The following is an 18,374-nucleotide window of genomic DNA, read 5'->3' on the forward strand; positions in this document are numbered from 1 at the left end:
TGATAATTAAATAGAAAAAAAATTAATTTTAACAAAGTAAATTATATAATTATTTTTGTTTGTTAAAACAATAACTCACAGCATTGCCGGTGTGTGTGTCTATATATATATATAATTTAAAAAAGCGGGGATAATATTTATTTATCCTCTTGTAATTGTATAAAAAAACCCTTTTTTCCTATCTATAAATAAATGTGTGGAAATTAGACACTTTCATTAGTCCCTTGAATTTCCCCTCTTCTATAGCTCCACTTGTTGCCATAAAAAAACCCTTGATGGAGGAAGATCTCCAAGAATTGCTCCTCACCCTTCCCAGTGAGAAGAGCCTTGCAGGCACGAAATCTCTCTATCTATACAAAGGGACCTGGCTTCCAGTTTCTTTTTTAAGAGCTGTGGATTCCTTTCAACGCGACTTCATTGCTCAAGACACCGATATAATTGTAGCTAGCATGCCGAAATCCGGCACTACTTGGCTGAAAGCCCTTACCTTTTCGGTTGCAAAACGCCACATCTACGGCCCCAAAGAAAGTCCTTTCCTCACTGCCTCGCCTCATGCATTGGTACCTTGTTTCGAGACTGACCTTTACATGAAAGACCCGCAGCCAAATCTTGAACAAGCTCCTCCTCCCAGAATTTTCAGTTCTCACTCCCATTTTGCAAATTTGCCAGAATCCATTAGAAATTCCAAGTGTAAAGTTGTGTACATTTTCAGAAATCCATTGGACCAAGTTGTCTCTTTCTTTCAGTTTGCACACCAGTTCAAACAAGATGGCAAACCTTTTATTATCATAGATGAATGTTATGAGAACATTTGTCGTGGAGTCCTGTTCTGGGCCTTTTTGGGATAATGTGCTGGGGTACTGGAAAGCAAGCTTAGAGAGACCAGACAAGGTGCTGTTCTTAAAATATGAAGACTTGAAGGAGGATATAATCTCTAACTTGAAGAAAATCGCTGAGTTCTTGGGAATTCCTTTCACCGACGAAGAAGAAAAGGAAGGGGCTATTGAAGAAATATCAAGGCTGTGCAGCTTCGACAACCTCAGGAATTTGGAAGTGAACAAAAATGGTGTTCTTCGTCCTTTTGGGGCTCTAAACAGTTCCTTCTTCAGGAAAGGAGAGGTGGGTGACTGGGCAAATCATCTGAATCCTTCCATGGCTGAGAATTACTTGAAGAGTGGAAGAGAAGTTGAGTGGATCTGGTTTAACCTTCAGAACATCTCTATAAAGCGCAAATCTATGGGATGCGTTATCATAATCCTCTCTTGTTCTTGTTGGTCCGTTGTCCTTAAGAAGATTTTTTAAGCTGAAAACGAGTTTGAAGATGAAAAATAAAAACAGAGAAAGAAAATGGTTTCACATAGTTGTGATCTTAGCTTTGTGATCTACATCTCATCAAGAAAAAGATTGGTCTTTTGCTGTATCATGGGCACATGTTCCACTAAACCTCCATTCTTTCTGGTGTCCTAAAAACAGTCTTCTAGTCCCTGTAATTTTATAAGAAGCTGTTTCAGTACATTTTTTTAATGTATTTATAATTAAGTCCTGAGATCATAAGTTCTTTTTATCCTCCTTGTCGTTATTTGTTTTTCAGTTTAATCTTTGTATCTGGAAAGGTCATAAAATAATTATTAGTCATGAAATTTATATATTTTAATCTTCGTTTTTTATTACTCGCAATCATGAATTTCCAATAAGAATGTTATAATCTAATTCTGGCTTATTCCTCAAAACTCATTTTTTTCTTAAAATAAAAAATAAAAAAATAAAATAAAAGTTAGTAATATGGAAAAAGCAGGCCGGGAAAAATGGATTTCATGGTCTGAGAATAACCACGCATATAATCAATAAAAAAATAAATGAAATCATTTTTTCCTATCTATAAATAAATGTGTGGAAATGAGCTCCTTCCATAGTCCCTTGAGTTTCCCCTCTTCTATTGCTACACTTCTTCTCCTATTTCCATCTAACATGTTCAACCAAAAGCCCTCAATGGCAGAAGATCTCCAGGAATTGATCGCCAACCTTCCCAGAGAGAAAAACCTTGATGGCACGAATTCTCTCTATCTGTTCAAAGGGGCCTGGCTTCCAGTTTCTTTGTTAAGAGCTGTGGATTCCTTTCAACGCGACTTCATTGCTCAAGACACCGATATAATTGTAGCTAGCATGCCGAAATCCGGCACTACTTGGCTCAAAGCCCTCACCTTCTCCGTCGCAAAACGCCACCTCTATGACCCCAGAGAAAGTCCTTTACTCACCACCCCACCTCATGAGCTGGTGCGTTTTTTAGAGACTGACCTTTACATGAAAGACCCGTACCCAAATCTTGAACAACTTCCTCCTCCAAGAATCTTCGGTTGTCACTCCCATTTTGCAAGTTTGCCAGAATCCATTAGAAATTCCAAGTGTAAAGTTGTGTACATTTGCAGAAATCCATTGGACCAAGTTGTCTCTTTCTTTCAGTTTGCACACCAGTTCAAACACGATGGCACACCTTTATTATCACTAGATGAATGTTATGAGAACATTTGTCGTGGAGTCCATGTTCTGGGCCCCTTTTGGGATAACGTGCTGGGGTACTGGAAAGCAAGCTTAGAGAGACCAGACAAGGTGTTGTTCTTAAAATATGAAGACTTGAAGGAGGATATAATCTCTAACTTGAAGAAAATCGCTGAGTTCTTGGGAATTCCTTTCACCGACGAAGAAGAAAAGGAAGGGGCTATTGAAGAAATATCAAGGCTGTGCAGCTTCGACAACCTCAGGAATTTGGAAGTGAACAAAAATGGTGTTCTTCGTCCTTTTGGGGCTCTAAACAGTTCCTTCTTCAGGAAAGGAGAGGTGGGTGACTGGGCAAATCATCTGAGTCCTTCCATGGCTGAGAATTACTTGAAGATCGTGGAAGAGAAGTTGAGTGGATCTGGTTTAACCTTCAGAACATCTCAATAAAGCGCAAATCTATGGGATGCGTTATCATAATCCTCTCTTGTTCTTGTTGGTCCGTTACCCTTAAGAAGATTTTTTAAGCTATAAACGAGTTTGAAGATGAAAAAAAACACAGAGAAAGAAACTGGTTTCACATAGTTGTGATCTTAGTTTTGTGATCTACATCTCATCAAGAAAAAGATTGGTCTTTTGCTGTATCATGGGTACATGTTCCACTAAACCTCCATTCTTTCTGGTGTCCTAAAAACAGTCTTCTAGTCCCTGTAATTTTATAAGAAGCTGTTTCAGTACATTTGTTTAATGCATTTATAATTAAGTCCTGAGATCATAAGTTCTTTTTATCCTCCTTGTCGTTATTTGTTTTTCAGTTCAATCTTTGTACCTGGAAAGGTCATAAAATAATTATTAGTCATGAAATTTATATATATATATATATATATATATATATTATTCAAGAAAATTCAAAGGAGCAACTCATCGTGGCCACGTCATAGATGGTAGCTACAGCTCATCTTCATAGATTGAGAACTGTACTTTCTTTGAGTGGACTGAAAGGGACTTTACAGCCACATAATTTGATTCTACAAAATTCACATGATTGCAGGGATACTATTTATTTATCCAAAACATTAGTTTAAAGAGATATGAATTTACTCCCTGCACTGTAATTAGAGGGTGTTTTAGGAGTGTGGTAGCGGTTGATTTTCAAGCTGAAAAGTATGCCAATGATGTTTTTTTATTTTTTAAAAATTATTTTTGATATCAGCACATCAAAATGATCCAGAAAGTACAAACCGCACTCAATTTTAGCAAAAAAAAAAAAAATTGAAATTTTACAAAAAACCGGTTGGACCGCAGTGCCAAATGGCCTCTTACTAGTATAATAATCATTAAAAATGTATTTGATTATTAATTTTAAATTTTATTAAATATATGCAAGTTAGTCCAAACAACCATATTAATAATAATAATAAAATATATAAATTTAAATCAGTTGTTCATGACAAAAATTTTTATCTACCATTAATTAGGAGATGCTTGGTTATTTCGGGTAACAAAAAAAAATTAACTGGATTATATTAAAAAAATAAAAAAAAAACTTAAATATCAAATTAATTCAATGTTGTTTGGAAAAAGTTGGCAAAAAAAATCTTATTTTTTTAAAAAATAAAAGTAAATTTGAGCTAATTAACTAAACTCTCAATGCAAGTCATGCACTACATCATATTAAATAATTTTTTATTTAATAGATTTATACAACAATAACACGCATGTAATTTTTAATGAAATATTAAAAACAAAACAATTACAACGAGCATATAAGACTAAGATGACAAAAGCAGATCATTGGTAACAAATGGTGAAATAATTTTTTTTAATTTTAAGTTAAATAAAAAAATAAATAATTGATAACAAAGGGTGGAATTATTATTTTTTTTTTAAATCAAGGAATAAAAAGTGCAATAAAAAAACAATACATTGGATTTTGTGGCATAATTCGTCAAATTTGCAATTCATATCACAGAACTAGCCGTGTTAATTTTTTTTTCATGAATTTGTATTAAAAAAAAGTGCAAAAAAATGCTCGCTGCATTGGACCTTTGGAAGGAACAACCCAAGTGTATGCGCGTTTAACTCCAGACCTGCGTGTCTGGGCCTTTTTTTTTTTTAAAAGGGCAAATGACCCTTTGTACTTTTTTAAAGAAATACAAAGATGACGAGTCACTCGTTAATGCAAACGACAAGTAGTCTTTCAACTCAGATTTCAACTACCCTTACGGTGGCTGAAAAATTAGAGCTATGAATTTTTAATCTAACAAACCTATTTTTCAACTCATTTAAAGCCAAACATAAAAAAAAATAAAAAAAATCCTAGAACATGTATAAACCAATTTAACAACCCAATAAACCAAAAGAAAGCTCAAATCACAAAATCAAACCAAATAAATTTTTCATCCTCAACCTATATTTGTTTTTTTCAGTAATATCAAGGTTTATGACACCCATTATAAGAATCCTTTCACTGAATTAAATAAAATTGATTGACACCAATTTTAACTATTTTGATGATCAGAATAGATGTGAACAACAATTTTTTTTTTCAAAATCAGAATCTAACAATCTTCTCTATTTTCTCACATAAAAGGACTAAAAAATAAGAAAAATAAATTTTGATTCTAAAATTAATTTCCTAAAAACTAAAAGAACTGATCATCTATAAACTAAAAAAAACAAGAGACTAAAATAAAGTGTTTGTAAGAAATTCAAAATCACCACCATTATCATCTATCATGTCATTTTTACTTTGGTGCTCTGGCTTTCAATCCAATCCTTTCTTCTAAAAAATATGCAATTAAGAATGGCTCAAATTTGAAAGGAAAAAAATTAAGAATGAAATTGAAATTTTTTTGAGAAGGAATACATATATATAAAATGAGACAAAGCAAGGTTGGCTATGCAGGAGTTGTTTGCAGAAGTGGAGATACATACACATCACAAGTACCTATGATCCTCATGGTAATGTCATATGCCAAAGGCCCTTTAGAATCAGGTAAACTTTTATGTCAGAAGGCAAGTATTTCATCAGAACTAAAGCATTTTATCGTCTGCTTGTGAATTAATAAATTAAAACAGTAACAAAGCATGCGTGCGGGTTGAAGAAAGCTTGTGATTAACAACAGGCTGCAGCCAAAATCACCATTGAATTGATGCTCTCGCTATCTGATCATCTGCATGTGCTTATCAAAGATAGGAACAAAGCAATGTTGTATTAGTTGATCAAGGACTTCTAACCCTAATCCATGAAATACAGAGAGCATTCCCACACATGGTCAATATTTTAGGCCTTGCTGAAACCGTTTAATTTCTCAGCTGAAAAATGGAATAGCGGAGCAGCAATCAAAGTAAACAGAAATCATTGCTTCTAACATGCATTAAACATAGGCATCCTTTTATTTAGTACGTATAAATTGAAGTAAATATGACTATTATTGCACAAGCAACCGTAGTCCAAATAGCAGACACGTTGGATAATAATATTTGCACATGCCATGATGTTCAAAGAAAAAAAGGTCTTGGACAGACAGACATTAATTGAAGAATGTATCTATGAATGTTCCTATTCTGGTGGTTTGCAGTAATTAACTCCAACCATACAACAAGGGTTCCAGCACTGGACAAAACAGTAAGAACATCAACGTGTATCTAAAACCTTATGAGTGAGTCATGTGTGTTAACTTCAAATTGAATGGTACCTTTGTTCAATGTAAGTTCGTTATGTTGTTATGTTATTCTACGTTCACTGCAAATGATAGATGAACAGAAAGTCGACCATCAAACCACGTTATGGACCCGAAATTGTAGCCATTGGAAGCCTCCTTGCCATAGAATAAGACTTTGAAGGAAACCCTTGTTAACCCTTCGATAAAAGCAATCTTCTTTGGGAAAACCTTCACCTCTAATCCCACAGGAGCTTGCACTCTGGAAATGTATGTGGCATTTGGACACCCCACATTAGTCACAGTTCTTTTGATAGTCTGAGCAGGCTTATGTCGATCAAGGTTACCGATGGAGATTGATGGATAGTTGATATTGGAGATGAGTCTGTCAATACTGATTCTGGGGCAGTTGAAGTTTTTCTTGGACATAGATCTTATGTTTTTCTCTGAATATCCATAATAACAAAGGAATTGCAAATAATCTTCCGTGGTTGTTTCAAAAACTAATCCTGGATTAAGAGCTTTGAGTGGGTTTATTTCTCCAACCCCCACTTCATGGGCATTCGCAAAGTGATGTGAGCTGTTTTGTAAGGGTTTCCCCATATTATCATAAATGTTCGCTGCAAAGAGAACAGAGGAAGAGATCAATGCGAGCACTTGTAGTGCATGATGGTGGAAGTTAATATATGAACACAGGACCATTCAGATATTAAACAATAATAACATGAAAGGAAATATCTGTACAATCAAAAGCATATTCAATCCCCTCCCGCTAAAACAATATAAAGTACCCGTTGTCATAAGTGCAGATTTGATCATGGAAGTACTCCAACCACGATGAAAAGACTTAATGAATGCTGCAGCTCCTGTCACATGAGGGCAGGCCATTGATGTACCAGACTTTATGGCATATCCAGATGGCTTATTTCCAACAGGAACACTCCCTGCTTCCTTTTCAGGTATCATGGCAGCCAAAATGGCAACTCCTGGAGCCATTATATCGGGCTGAATTCCCGATCATTGTTAATGATTAACTAAGTTGTTAGCTAATAAAACAGCTCCTGAATTCTAATGTGTTACAGAAGCTAACCTTGAGAATGTTTCCTGTATATTGTCCAGGCCCTCTGGAAGAGAAATATGCAACAGTTGGAGCTGGTCTATATCGAGGAACATCACGGGCAGGAAGGATGGTTGCAGTAGGCTTTCTGTACAGGGACAGAGAAGAGAGCAAATCCATCTATGAAGTTCTTGGACAAGTTTCTTAACTGGTATGTAGGGCATGCGCCTCACAACTTACTTAGGATGTTAAGAATCTCACAAAAAGTAATTGTTTCTAAAGTTTTCGTATTTATTGAAGAGTGTTAAAAGAAAACTAGGTAGTATTATGTCTATTACTGAGAGGAGTATCTTTGATTAATTAATTGAAGTGGCTGGATAAGACAAGCACAAAGTAGGAATAAACAAGAACCAGGACGGCAAAGAGGTCAGATCTCCAGAAAAAGGGATCAGTTTCAGATTATGAGCGGATCTTATCCATAATACATTGCCCTGGTTAGAAAGATTTGACCAGAAGAAAGGGATATCTATATGGGATGTATGTTTCCTGCACAGCACTTGGTGATCATATTAAAGACATGTAAGAAGGGAGAACAAGGAAGAAAGAGGCAATGTGAGTTTCAGCTAGTTTAGTTGATGTCTTGATAGTTATTTTGTGTTATCACAGAAGACAATCAAATCTTACAAACATTTAGGATAGCAAGAGTTAAGACCAAAACCTTGTTCCTTATTGTGCATCCAAGCTGAAATAGGATAGACTAAACAAGGTACAAAATTTGAAATTTATATCAGTGATGCTTACTTGGTACCATTGATGTATTTAATAATCTGCAACCCTGAAAGATTTCCAACTTCTGCAAATGGAAACGTGCCTGAATCAAAAGGAACAACTGTCTCATCCTCACTGACTAAAATCAACCCTTTGGCTCTAGCATCTTCCACGACTAATTTCTTGATTTGCCGTGGAATATTTAAATCATTATACGTGCATACAACAATCTTGCCCGCAACTTTCTGTGTATCTAATGATCCTGGGTAGCAATTCCTGCATTTTAGTGAAATTAATTCACTTTATAAAATACATGACTTTTATCATTATCATGAGCATCACTTCTTGATAATACCTAGCTTCTGATATTGGAGTAAACTTAGCTGCAACATCCTCTCCAAATGCGAGAGGATAATTTCTTGAGTGATTGAAGTTTGAGAAACTGATGGCAGACCCCTAAGCAAAAGGATTGTAAAGACACGAATTCATTCCAAAAAGAATAGAGAGGAAGAGAGAGAAGAATTATGAATATAACGGATCTTAATATAGGACAACATTAAAAGAATCAACAAATCAATATCTTACTTGGAAAGTCTTCCCATTTCCAAGCAGCACAGTAGATTGGAAATCTCTATCAATATTAGAAGCTGCAACTGTAAAGATCCAAGGAGCTGAATTGACAATAGTGTAAAGATCAGGCCCATCATTTCCTCCAGAGCACACTACCATGATATCCATTTGTTGTGCATGAAATGAACCAATTGCTATGGGGTCATTTAGGTAATCAGATTGAAAGAGCGAGCTCATCCCAATAGAAATGGAGATTATATCAACTCCATCCTTAATTGCATCATCAATTGCCTTCAATATGGTGGAACCAGAACAACCATCTAATGTGCATGCTTTGTATATTGCTACTCTAGATGAAGGTGAGCCACCCCTAGCTGTGCCTCCAGCTAAGTCATGGTAACTAACATTAGCAACTTTAGCACCAGCTGCAATGGATGTGGTGTGAGTCCCATGGCCATCAAAGTCCCTTGGTGAGTCATCTGGTTTAGCCACGTGGGTCTTGTTATTATTGTATGTCCTTTGGATGGAGTCATAGTATCTTGCTCCTATCAACTTCCTACAGACATTCAGACCAGAAAATAAGAATTCTGCACCATAGATTAAAGTTAACAGCAAGTGGAAATCATCACTTGGGCTTGTCTCAGGGTAAGGGTGTGTATTTAGCTAAAGATTTTAGACTTGAGGCATATTGCTACGACTGTTTTAAGAAAAAAGTACTTGCTCTCTGATATAAAAAAACTGGATGAGTATACAATATAGATAAAAGCTATTCTATTAATGGAGGCATCTACACAAACATGTATTTGCATATGTTCATATTGTCCTTCTCTTACTTTATAACGAAAAATACATAATCACCTATTGCAATTGGATTTCTTGAAGTCATATCCTTCCATGCAAGCTCCTTTCCATCTTGAAGGGATTTCCCCAATTCCATCATCATTGAAACTTGGCGACTCAGGCCATATCCCTAAAGCAAAGAACACGTGTAATATTCTAAAAAATTTCTGAAGTCTAACAATATGCCCTTGGATAAGACTCAATCGCAGCAAGACACAACAAAAAGCTTTGTACAAAATGATGGGAAACAAATTATTTCGAGTTAACAGAAAACTTCTAATTATTCCAATAACTTCTACTGACATACAATTTAAATGCAAAATTTATAATTGAAAAAATTTATATCCTTTTATAATGTCTTTCCAATTCATCGAAAGGCTCACTGAATTCTGTAGCCTCCCCTCTTTCAAAATCAACACACCCTCATAAAGATTTGAACTCAAAACCAGCCCCACGTAAAGGAGAAAGGCATGATGTGAGGTTTTAAAAGTTGAAGTCCTTGGAATTTGAATACTCCAAACCCTGAACCATTAAAAAAAAAGACCATGTTTTGTTTACTTGGAGGACCATTGAGCTTTTAGTTATAATATGGCAGGTGGCCTTCCCCCACGAAGACACTATTCTTATTGATGCTGAAGTGTAAAATAACAGCGTCCTGGGTGTTCAGTCACAAAAGACATTTGAAATATAAACTCAATGAATAAATATATAAGGAGACTTTCATCATAGTTCATCAAAACAATGATTCACGTGACAGCCATTGTTGTTTTTGGCGCTACAAGAGTGAGTTATAAATTTTGTGATATGAAGTTAGAACAAATAAAGGGATGAACCATATTGACATATTTCTGGAATAAATATGTGTGTGCATGTGAATGCAACTGAAATTTGAGGCAAGTTCTCCAGGCGGCTTTCATTCATGCAGGGCCATTGAACCAGTTAGTATGAGAAACATAAGTTAATTGCAGTTACCTGTGTCTATCATCCCAATTATGACATCACTTGACATAGAAGGTTGCTTGTGCTTGTATTGCATGCCTGATGCTGCCTCCAGGAAATCCCATGAACGTGTAGTATGAAGTTGAAGAATTGGATCCCGGAAGATGGATACTATACCATCATGACCTGTTTTCAGAATCAATTGATCTCTGTTCAGTCTATTTGTAGTTACTGGATCACTAGAAGGGAGCCATGATCAGGGCTCCTGCATCTTAAACTGAGTTTTTTTCCTTTTTTTGTTTTTTGTCCAGGGATTGCGACTATGCATGCAATGGATTGTAAAAATTGGCAATCCAACTGACAAAACAATGCTTTTATTCTCATCTGAAAGCAGGGGTGAGATAGTTGAAAACAGTACTTTTCTCGACCGAAAAAAAGCATCTTTGCTTTTTTTAGAATGTATTCATTTTCCTCATGGCATCATAATGTTTTAAGTAACAAAATTTAAACCAAAAACCCTTAAAAGCACTTCAAAGTGTAAAGCAATATCTGGTACACAAAATGATTGATCTTGAAGAGAGATCCCCAGGCAAAAAAAAAAAAAACCCTTGAAAGCACTTAGTGCCAGTTTCTTTACTTCCTGCTATAATAATGGCTTATTGTAATGAAACTTTTGAATTTACTTCATACTAGATTAGATGATTGTATAGAAACTGACACCAAGAACCCCTATAAGCTTATCAGCACAAGCAGAGTACAGCAACTGATTCGTTTTTTAGCCTCTTATGCTTCGTCACTAAAATCAAGATTTATTTACAGAATCCCTAAAAATCATCTAATGATTCCCTGATTCAGTTGTATACTTTGGAATGGATAAAAAAAAAATTGACAGCAGCAACCATTTGCTCACAAATCAGAAAAGTGTAGAAATCCCTTCAGGGGCTGTTCGAACATGAATATGTAATTATTGTGGACATTGATGATCGATGATAAAAAGAGAGCTTTCTTGAGCTTCCTCGTCGATGCAGTGAGATAAAACGCTAAGGGGTGACAAAAAATACATAGGAATGATCAAGAACCAGGAATGGTTGTTAAAGAACCCGTGAGAGTGGCTCAATAGAAATCAACACCCAAATGGATAAGAAATGAACTCACAATACTCCTAAAAATATAAGTTATGTAAAGTGGAACGACTAACCACAACGCTATCTCTGATTAAGAAGGCTGAGAGCAATCTAGAATTAAATCACATTGTGCATTGGACAACAAAACTTACTTCTCCGTCATCAAGTGTGTATCTTTTTTGCTTTGTCGGCTCCTCCATATATATCCAATAACCCTGGAATATCGTCCACATACTTGTAAACATAATTCTTCAAGAATTCCTTCTCATTTATTTTAAGCAAATTCTTAATCTTCAAATCCTTTTTAATCAGCTTCTTTTGACTCCAAAATCTTTAAAACATTATACCTGGGAAAGCAACCTTTTATCAATAGGATAAGTAAGAAGCTGGGGGCAGGCAATCACATGTTGCAATCCCAACTTCAATGTATTCACAAAAAAACCCATCCCAGCCCTGATTTTCTCCTCTGAGTATCCCAAGAGAAAAGGATGTCGCTTAAAGGCATGCCAAATATCCTTCTCACTCCAACCCAAACTCTTCAACACCTCAACTTTCTTTTTGCGAGTCGATTCACTGATAGATAGCATCGCTCTAAGAGCGTGTATAAAAACAGGAGCATTTGGTTCAACGCCTAAATCCTAGAGAGCACTCACTGTAGATATCATTTTATCACGCTTATTCTGTATGGCTCTTGGGTCCATTATAATCAGTTTAGCAATCCTATCAACAGCCACTCTCTCTTCTATCAACAAATTATAATTTGGTTGCATAGTGCCCTTCAAACGCAACGTCAACAGCCAAGAAGAATGTTTAAGAGCCACCAAAACGTTCTCATTGCTACCAAGAACAGACTTTAAAAACTCAAAACATGGTTTAATTTGAGAATCTAAACCCCTTCTTAAAATATGAGTATTTGACAAATGAGCTCTGGCAGAAGCTGGCCCACAACGCCATTCTCTGTAAGAAATTCAAATTTGGGTGTGAGATTGCCTTCTACTCTGCAATGGAGAACTCCTGGCCGACTTTGGATCAATTTGTCCAAGCGGGTCTCGCTAAAGCCATGAGCTTTCATGAATTGGACAACAGATCGGGGCTTATGGAGATCATTCTCATGGATTTGGAACTTTTTAGAAACTGAAAGAGCAGATTGCAGAGAAAGACCGCATGAATTGACGAGGAATTGGGCCGTAGAAGAAGAGGAGGAGGAGGAGCTACTACTAGTAGCAGTGGGTAGTGGAGAGTTGGGAGAAAGTGTTATTGTTGCTGCTGATGATGTTAATAGAAAACGTTTTTGTATAAGAGAAATGAGGTTTCTCGTGGATGATATATTCGTGGGCATCTTTTCCACTTTTTTGTTGGAACTTCGAAGCAAGGATGAGATTCAGGGAGACGGACAGGGACAGGGACAGGGACAGAGGGAGAGCGGGTGGGTGGTGGATTAATGGCGGGTAAGGGGTTTAGTGAAGCTTGCCAGCTTGGTAGGGTTTTTGGGTTGATGAACAAGTTGAGTCGCACGTGCTCATGGACCCGTATTTAGAGCTCGTTCGGAGTTTCTTCCCTGAAGCCCGGTAGAAAAAAAATGTTTTGATTTTTTTTTTTTTTTAAAGGAGCGAGTAATTTAGAATCTAATTGGTTTTTATATTCGCTCTTGCAGCTCAACAAATAGATAGACCCGCGCTTGGTCGTAAAAAAAATTTGAAAACGTTGGTTTTTTTAAAAATAAAATTGATAAAAATATTTTTAAATATAAATATATATATGTATATGTATTTAATTAAATAAATTTAGAACTATTTATGTTAATAAATAAAAAATATTATTTAAATTTTAAAATCAGGATAATTCTAAAAAAAATAAAAAAAAATTACAAAAATTTAATTTTCAGAAATATAAAAAATTATTGGAGTTAACACTTTTTAGTTTTTGTTAATTAATGTTAAGAATTTTAAATTGAATTAGCTTATTATGCTTGTATTATAGTTATTGAAATCTACAAGATAGGTTAACTCGGATAACTCATTATCCAAATTTAATTTAGACTAAATTTTAATTTTAATTGTTTTTCATACTCATAATGCCAAACTTAAATAACTCAATAAATTAACTAATTATTTATTTGGTCAAACTAAATCCACACATAATCAATAAAAATCAAGAAATTAAAAAAAAAACAAAAAAAAAACCTGAATTGACAAAAGACTTGAGAACTAATTAAATAACCAACTACCCAAATACTAAGTGAATTCCTAGTGAAATCAATATTTGCAAAGAAGCAAATTCGGCTGGAAATTTAAGCCAAAAAAAGAAATAAGAAAAAAAAAATCCAAGTTTGTCAAATTCACAACTATTTTTTTTTTATACAAAGCAATTATGCTTTTTATTTTAGAGCATAAACATGTTCTAGGATCAAAGGGTTTTGTTTTTATTTATTCTTTCTTTTAACTTACTAGTTGTATTGTTATTATTTGAAGCATAAAGACATGCATAAGCTCTAAACTAAACACAAGACAGACTGTCAAATAAAACAAGAAAATATTACCAGCTAATACAGAGGCTTCATTCTCTGTAAGCATGGCAGAGAAGCCCTTGAAAGCATGGCTGTAATGGCGGATTAGCGATATTCTTTCACTCTCATGGCTGCCAAAAAGCACATTAAATTCCAAGTATCAAGCCCTTGAAACCATGGCTATATAATGATGGATTATGATGATGAGAGATGTATGGTAACCTTGGTATAATGGAGGACAACAGCTGCAGATGATCTGCCTCTGCAATCTCAGGAGCTTCTCCTCCATCTCCACTTGATGAACTCCCCATATAAACCACATAATGCTGTCAAGACTCAAAGAACATAGATTATATCTCTTGTGAAAACACAGAAAAGGTAATGGTGTTTTGAGAAGTATACGTGATACATAAAATTACCTGAGGAAGATGATTTGATGCAGTGGAGCTGATGATGAGAAGGCAGAGTGCAGAGAGGAAGAAGAGATGATGCAGAGGAGAAGCCATGAAAGATGGGATGGCAAGAAAAATGGAGGAGAATGAAAAGAGTGGCATATCCCACCACCCGTTTGTAGGCTAAATGCAAGGGAGGGAGCTTTTTCACCGGAGGAAGCTTGCAGTGAGAGGCGTAAGAGCATCTTTGATCGCTCTTTTCTGAGTTTTCTATGCATTTTAGTATAATATATATAGATATAATTAATTATATTTTACCTTTTGATCTAATTATAAATGTTATTTGTTTGCTTTTATGCATAACCAACCAACTCATGAAGCTTCATTGGCAATATGGTGCTTGGTAGGCCAGCAATGTCTTAGCAAGAACCAAATTACCCATAAATCTTAGGTTTCAACACAAATAATTAAGAAACAAAATCATGCATCTAACAATTATTGAGAGGCAGAATGGATGATTTACACAAATATATTATATTGTTTAAAGAAAATTGTCACATACAATTGCAAATTTGCAACCGATGTAGTCTTGGTGGCGGTAATTGATTTCCCAACACATCTTTATACTTGCATTGATTAGTATGGTAGAATAGAAAAAAAAAAAAAAAAAACAAATACATAAAGAAAAGAAAAGAAATGTATTTGATTACGGGAACACATTTTGAGAAAGTTTTAAAATGAATTCATGACTTTTTAAAACAAAAAATACATAAAACATGCCATCTCTTGATGTTATCCTTGTTTTTTTCAATCTCAAAACAACAATTAACAAATTATTGCATGGAATAGGTGCATGGAGACCAAATACAATTAAAACCAAAATTATATATATCAAGAAACAAATTAAAATAGTGAATCACCAAATATAATTGTATTGTGGATTCTAACGATGTAATGATAATTTTATATAGTTTTTAAAAATTATTGGATTGATTATTAAAAATAATGTGGTTTTTTCAGTGTCATCCCATATCCTTTAATTTACAGTAGCATTAAAAACGCCTTAATGAAATCTTTAAAGGTGGTAAAACAATGTTTATAGTGGAGCATGGTAAGTTTTTAACATGCTTTTTTTTTTTTAAGTATGATATTAGCGATTAATTTTTATAATTAATTATATTTTTTTGTTTGATTTATTTACTGCTATGTTTATTTTTTATCATATTATTTAATTAAGTTTAGTAGATCCTAAAAAACTACGCAACCTACATATTAATTAATTGATCACATAGTTTAGATCCGTGTAATCGCAATTATTTTCTAGCTCAATGTAGTTCACGAGGGGAACAATTGTGCCAGCTAGTTTATAACTGTTTTAAAGCATCTCTTTTGTCTAGTTCACTACATATACATGATGCATGCATGCATGCATGCATACATGGATTCTAGCAGAATATCAAGTAATTTTAACACAGTAGCAAGCATTAGCTCCCCCGCATATTAATTTTAGTTTATTTTAGAGTGTGACGAGAAAAGTGAATCATATACTTAAAATACAAGTAATCATCTCTCTTTTGCTGGAGAGGGGGGGGGGGATAAACACCCTTTTTATCCTACAGATGTCATGTGCTGGTTTTCCTCTTTATTCCCTCTCCCCTTTTCCTTATTTTTATTTTTCTCCTTCTTCTTCATTACTATTTTTTTTATTATTAATATAAATATTCAGGCTAATTTATATATATTTCAACTAATTTCACAGATTTTAAAGTTAACGATTATATAAGTCTTTAGTTATCATTATAATAGTAACAACAAGGCTCAAACCTAAAAAAATAAATATATTGATTCTAAGCTCTTGTCACTAAACTATCTGATATTTTTTAAGGTTACTAATGATGTATATCTGCACCCGTCTTCTTCTTCACTCCATGTTTTTTCTTTTTCTTTTTCTTATATATAGCTTGCTTGCCCCACTGTCTATAGCCTCTCAATCATATGGCTGCAGCCTTTGTATAAATAAATTAACAAGGGGGCAGCTTTTTAACCTTTAGGCTTTAGCACTTGACCCTGTGATCATCGATTGGTTAGGTGTTTCACGGTTCATTATAATAGTAATACAAGTTTAACCAGGAGGGCCCCATCTATGCTCCATGGCATACATCAGTCTTGTGTATGTTTTGTGCCTCCAATAAAAGAATTGTGAATAAATTTAATATATAAATTAAATAAAATTAGACTTTTTAGAATGAAATTAAAAAAAATAAACTAATTAAAAAATATATCTAATAATAAGCTTTAAAATAAATCTTTAACACAGACCTTCTTTATTCAACTTCGCCGAATTGATCTTTTTTCATACCATTACTCAATCAACCGATTTACTTGTTTTGTATTTTAAATTTATTGGTAAATTTTTTCATTCAATTCCATATACTTGATAATATAATATTTATATAAAATATATTTAAAATTAATTTGATTCAAATTTAAAATTAATTTGATTCAAACATATTATTAATCTATTTTTATTTAATAATTATTATGAAAATACAATATATTATAAATATTAACACATGACCTATCAACAACTAAAACACTATTTAATTTTTTAGTTAATTTATCCAAGATCACCATCCCCGGGCTAATGTGATCTAGTGGGATAGAATGTGTGAGCATTAAATGTGTGCAAACCTTTTAACCACATGTCACACAATAAATTGATTTACAAGTCACTGTCGCACTCTTAAGTATAGTTTTTTGTCCTTTATATTTTAAAAAACTGGGAGAAAAATTATTTTGATTAAAAAATATTTGTGTATTAATAACAACACGAAGTGTCAGCATTTAAAAGTAAGATAACTTTTGTTTTACTTAAAAAATTTCAACTTAATATTTTTTTTAGTATTTTTCAATAATTTTAATATATTAATATTAAAAATAAAAAATATTTTAATATATTTTTAAATAAAAAATATTTTTAAAAAATACCGTATGATAATACTAAAACACGCGATATATATGTCGAGATTTAAGAGTTCTTCCTGTTTTAATTCTGGTCCTGAAGCAGCAGAGAGTATATGAGAGCTAAAGCCCGCGCCCAGTAGATTATGAAACAGATAAAAGTAAGCCCAAATGTGGAGATACTTGAAAAGGCCCATTAAAATAAAACTCGGGGCAGACACACTACAAAAAAATCCAGCACATGAGTTACAGCCCAAAACAAACAAACCCTGCCACGTGTCGAATTAATCACGCGTCTGATTCACGTGAGCACAGATGCTTTATATGACAGATGTCACTGGTGGTCACGCTTCCTAAGCCATCCATCTCGTTGTCCCAGAAACCACCACACTCGTTTCCTTGGCCAGTCACGTGTCCCCGCAAAATAACTAAAATTCATGTGTGATACCTATACTTTGTAAAGTTGATCAAATCCGTCCATTTGCTCTAAATTTTGGTCAAATCAACTTTTTTCCCTTCCATTAAGGACAGTCCTCACACTTATATCATCACAATAATATTATATAGCAATTCGGTCGATGAGAATTTTTAGATGAAGTTGCTTAAATTGCTTTTAATTGAATATACAGAGTTTTGTTTGACAAAATTTGAAGTGGAAAGATTGATTTGACGAAATTTACTATAAAATAAAGGACAAGAATGCTTTTTAACCGTAACTTGGGCCAAAGATGGGATCATGGGAATATCTTGCTATTGGGTATAGCTATAAGTTAGTCTCCGAACTATGAGAATTATTTCCAATCCAGTCCTTAAACTGCACAACTTGTCATCCTATGACCAAACAATAAAATCCTTATCTCCATTCATTTGTGAAAAAACACCACTGGAGATGCTATATGATTGTTCTCAAATATGACTTGATTTTTTTTTTATATATATATATATATATATATATAAATATACATAACTTCTCCTAAATGATATAAAAATTCATTTTTTAGAAACCATAGTTTTGAAGAAAAAAATTGGAATATTTTAGTTTTTGTTCATAGATAACTA

General features: G+C 34.0%; 2 protein-coding genes and 1 pseudogene across 4 annotated transcripts; 2 read left to right on the top strand and 1 right to left on the bottom strand.

Moving 5' to 3' along the window:
* The first annotated feature begins 214 nt into the window (after positions 1-214).
* Positions 215-1,640, top strand: LOC118054719 (cytosolic sulfotransferase 15-like; annotated as a pseudogene).
* A 258-nt stretch (positions 1,641-1,898) lies between these two features.
* On the top strand, positions 1,899-3,281 carry LOC118054720 (cytosolic sulfotransferase 15). The gene has a single exon (XM_035066392.1). It carries the CDS (start codon positions 1,969-1,971, stop codon positions 2,941-2,943), a length of 975 nt encoding a protein of 324 aa, XP_034922283.1. The 5' UTR covers positions 1,899-1,968; the 3' UTR covers positions 2,944-3,281.
* Positions 3,282-5,909: 2,628 nt separating this feature from the next.
* On the bottom strand, positions 5,910-14,601 carry LOC118054721 (CO(2)-response secreted protease). Of its 3 annotated transcripts, XM_035066393.2 has the most exons (11): positions 14,382-14,601; positions 14,185-14,288; positions 13,996-14,093; positions 10,366-10,518; positions 9,412-9,523; positions 8,569-9,109; positions 8,339-8,439; positions 8,017-8,259; positions 7,249-7,363; positions 6,950-7,163; positions 5,910-6,778 (listed from the first exon to the last, which is right to left on the bottom strand). In XM_035066393.2, the coding sequence occupies exons 1-11, from the start codon at positions 14,514-14,516 to the stop codon at positions 6,228-6,230; spliced, it is 2,367 nt and encodes a 788-aa protein (XP_034922284.1). In that variant the 5' UTR covers positions 14,517-14,601; the 3' UTR covers positions 5,910-6,227. The 3 variants fall into 3 exon arrangements, with proteins under 3 accessions (XP_034922284.1, XP_073263961.1, XP_034922285.1); XM_073407860.1 differs by lacking the exons at positions 13,996-14,093; positions 14,185-14,288; positions 14,382-14,601 and adding exons at positions 11,243-11,372; positions 11,609-11,792; XM_035066394.2 differs by lacking the exons at positions 13,996-14,093; positions 14,185-14,288; positions 14,382-14,601 and adding an exon at positions 11,609-11,792.
* Between the last annotated feature and the right edge of the window lie 3,773 nt (positions 14,602-18,374).

The sequence above is a fragment of the Populus alba genome, chromosome 3, assembly GCF_005239225.2.
Source record: "Populus alba chromosome 3, ASM523922v2, whole genome shotgun sequence".
Lineage (NCBI taxonomy): Eukaryota > Viridiplantae > Streptophyta > Magnoliopsida > Malpighiales > Salicaceae > Populus > Populus alba.

Bases quoted from the DNA above. Each gene is read 5' to 3' on its own strand.
- LOC118054721 (XM_035066393.2), bottom strand. From the start codon at position 14,516: ATGCCACTCTTTTCATTCTCCTCCATTTTTCTTGCCATCCCATCTTTC. The intron at 10,519-13,995 runs GTAATATTTTCT...TTCTGAAAACAG, and splicing joins TGAAGCCTCTGTATTAGCTG to GTCATGATGGTATAGTATCC. The intron at 9,110-9,411 runs GTGATTATGTAT...GAATGTCTGTAG, and splicing joins AAGAAATCCAATTGCAATAG to GAAGTTGATAGGAGCAAGAT.
- LOC118054720 (XM_035066392.1), top strand. From the start codon at position 1,969: ATGTTCAACCAAAAGCCCTCAATGGCAGAAGATCTCCAGGAATTGATC.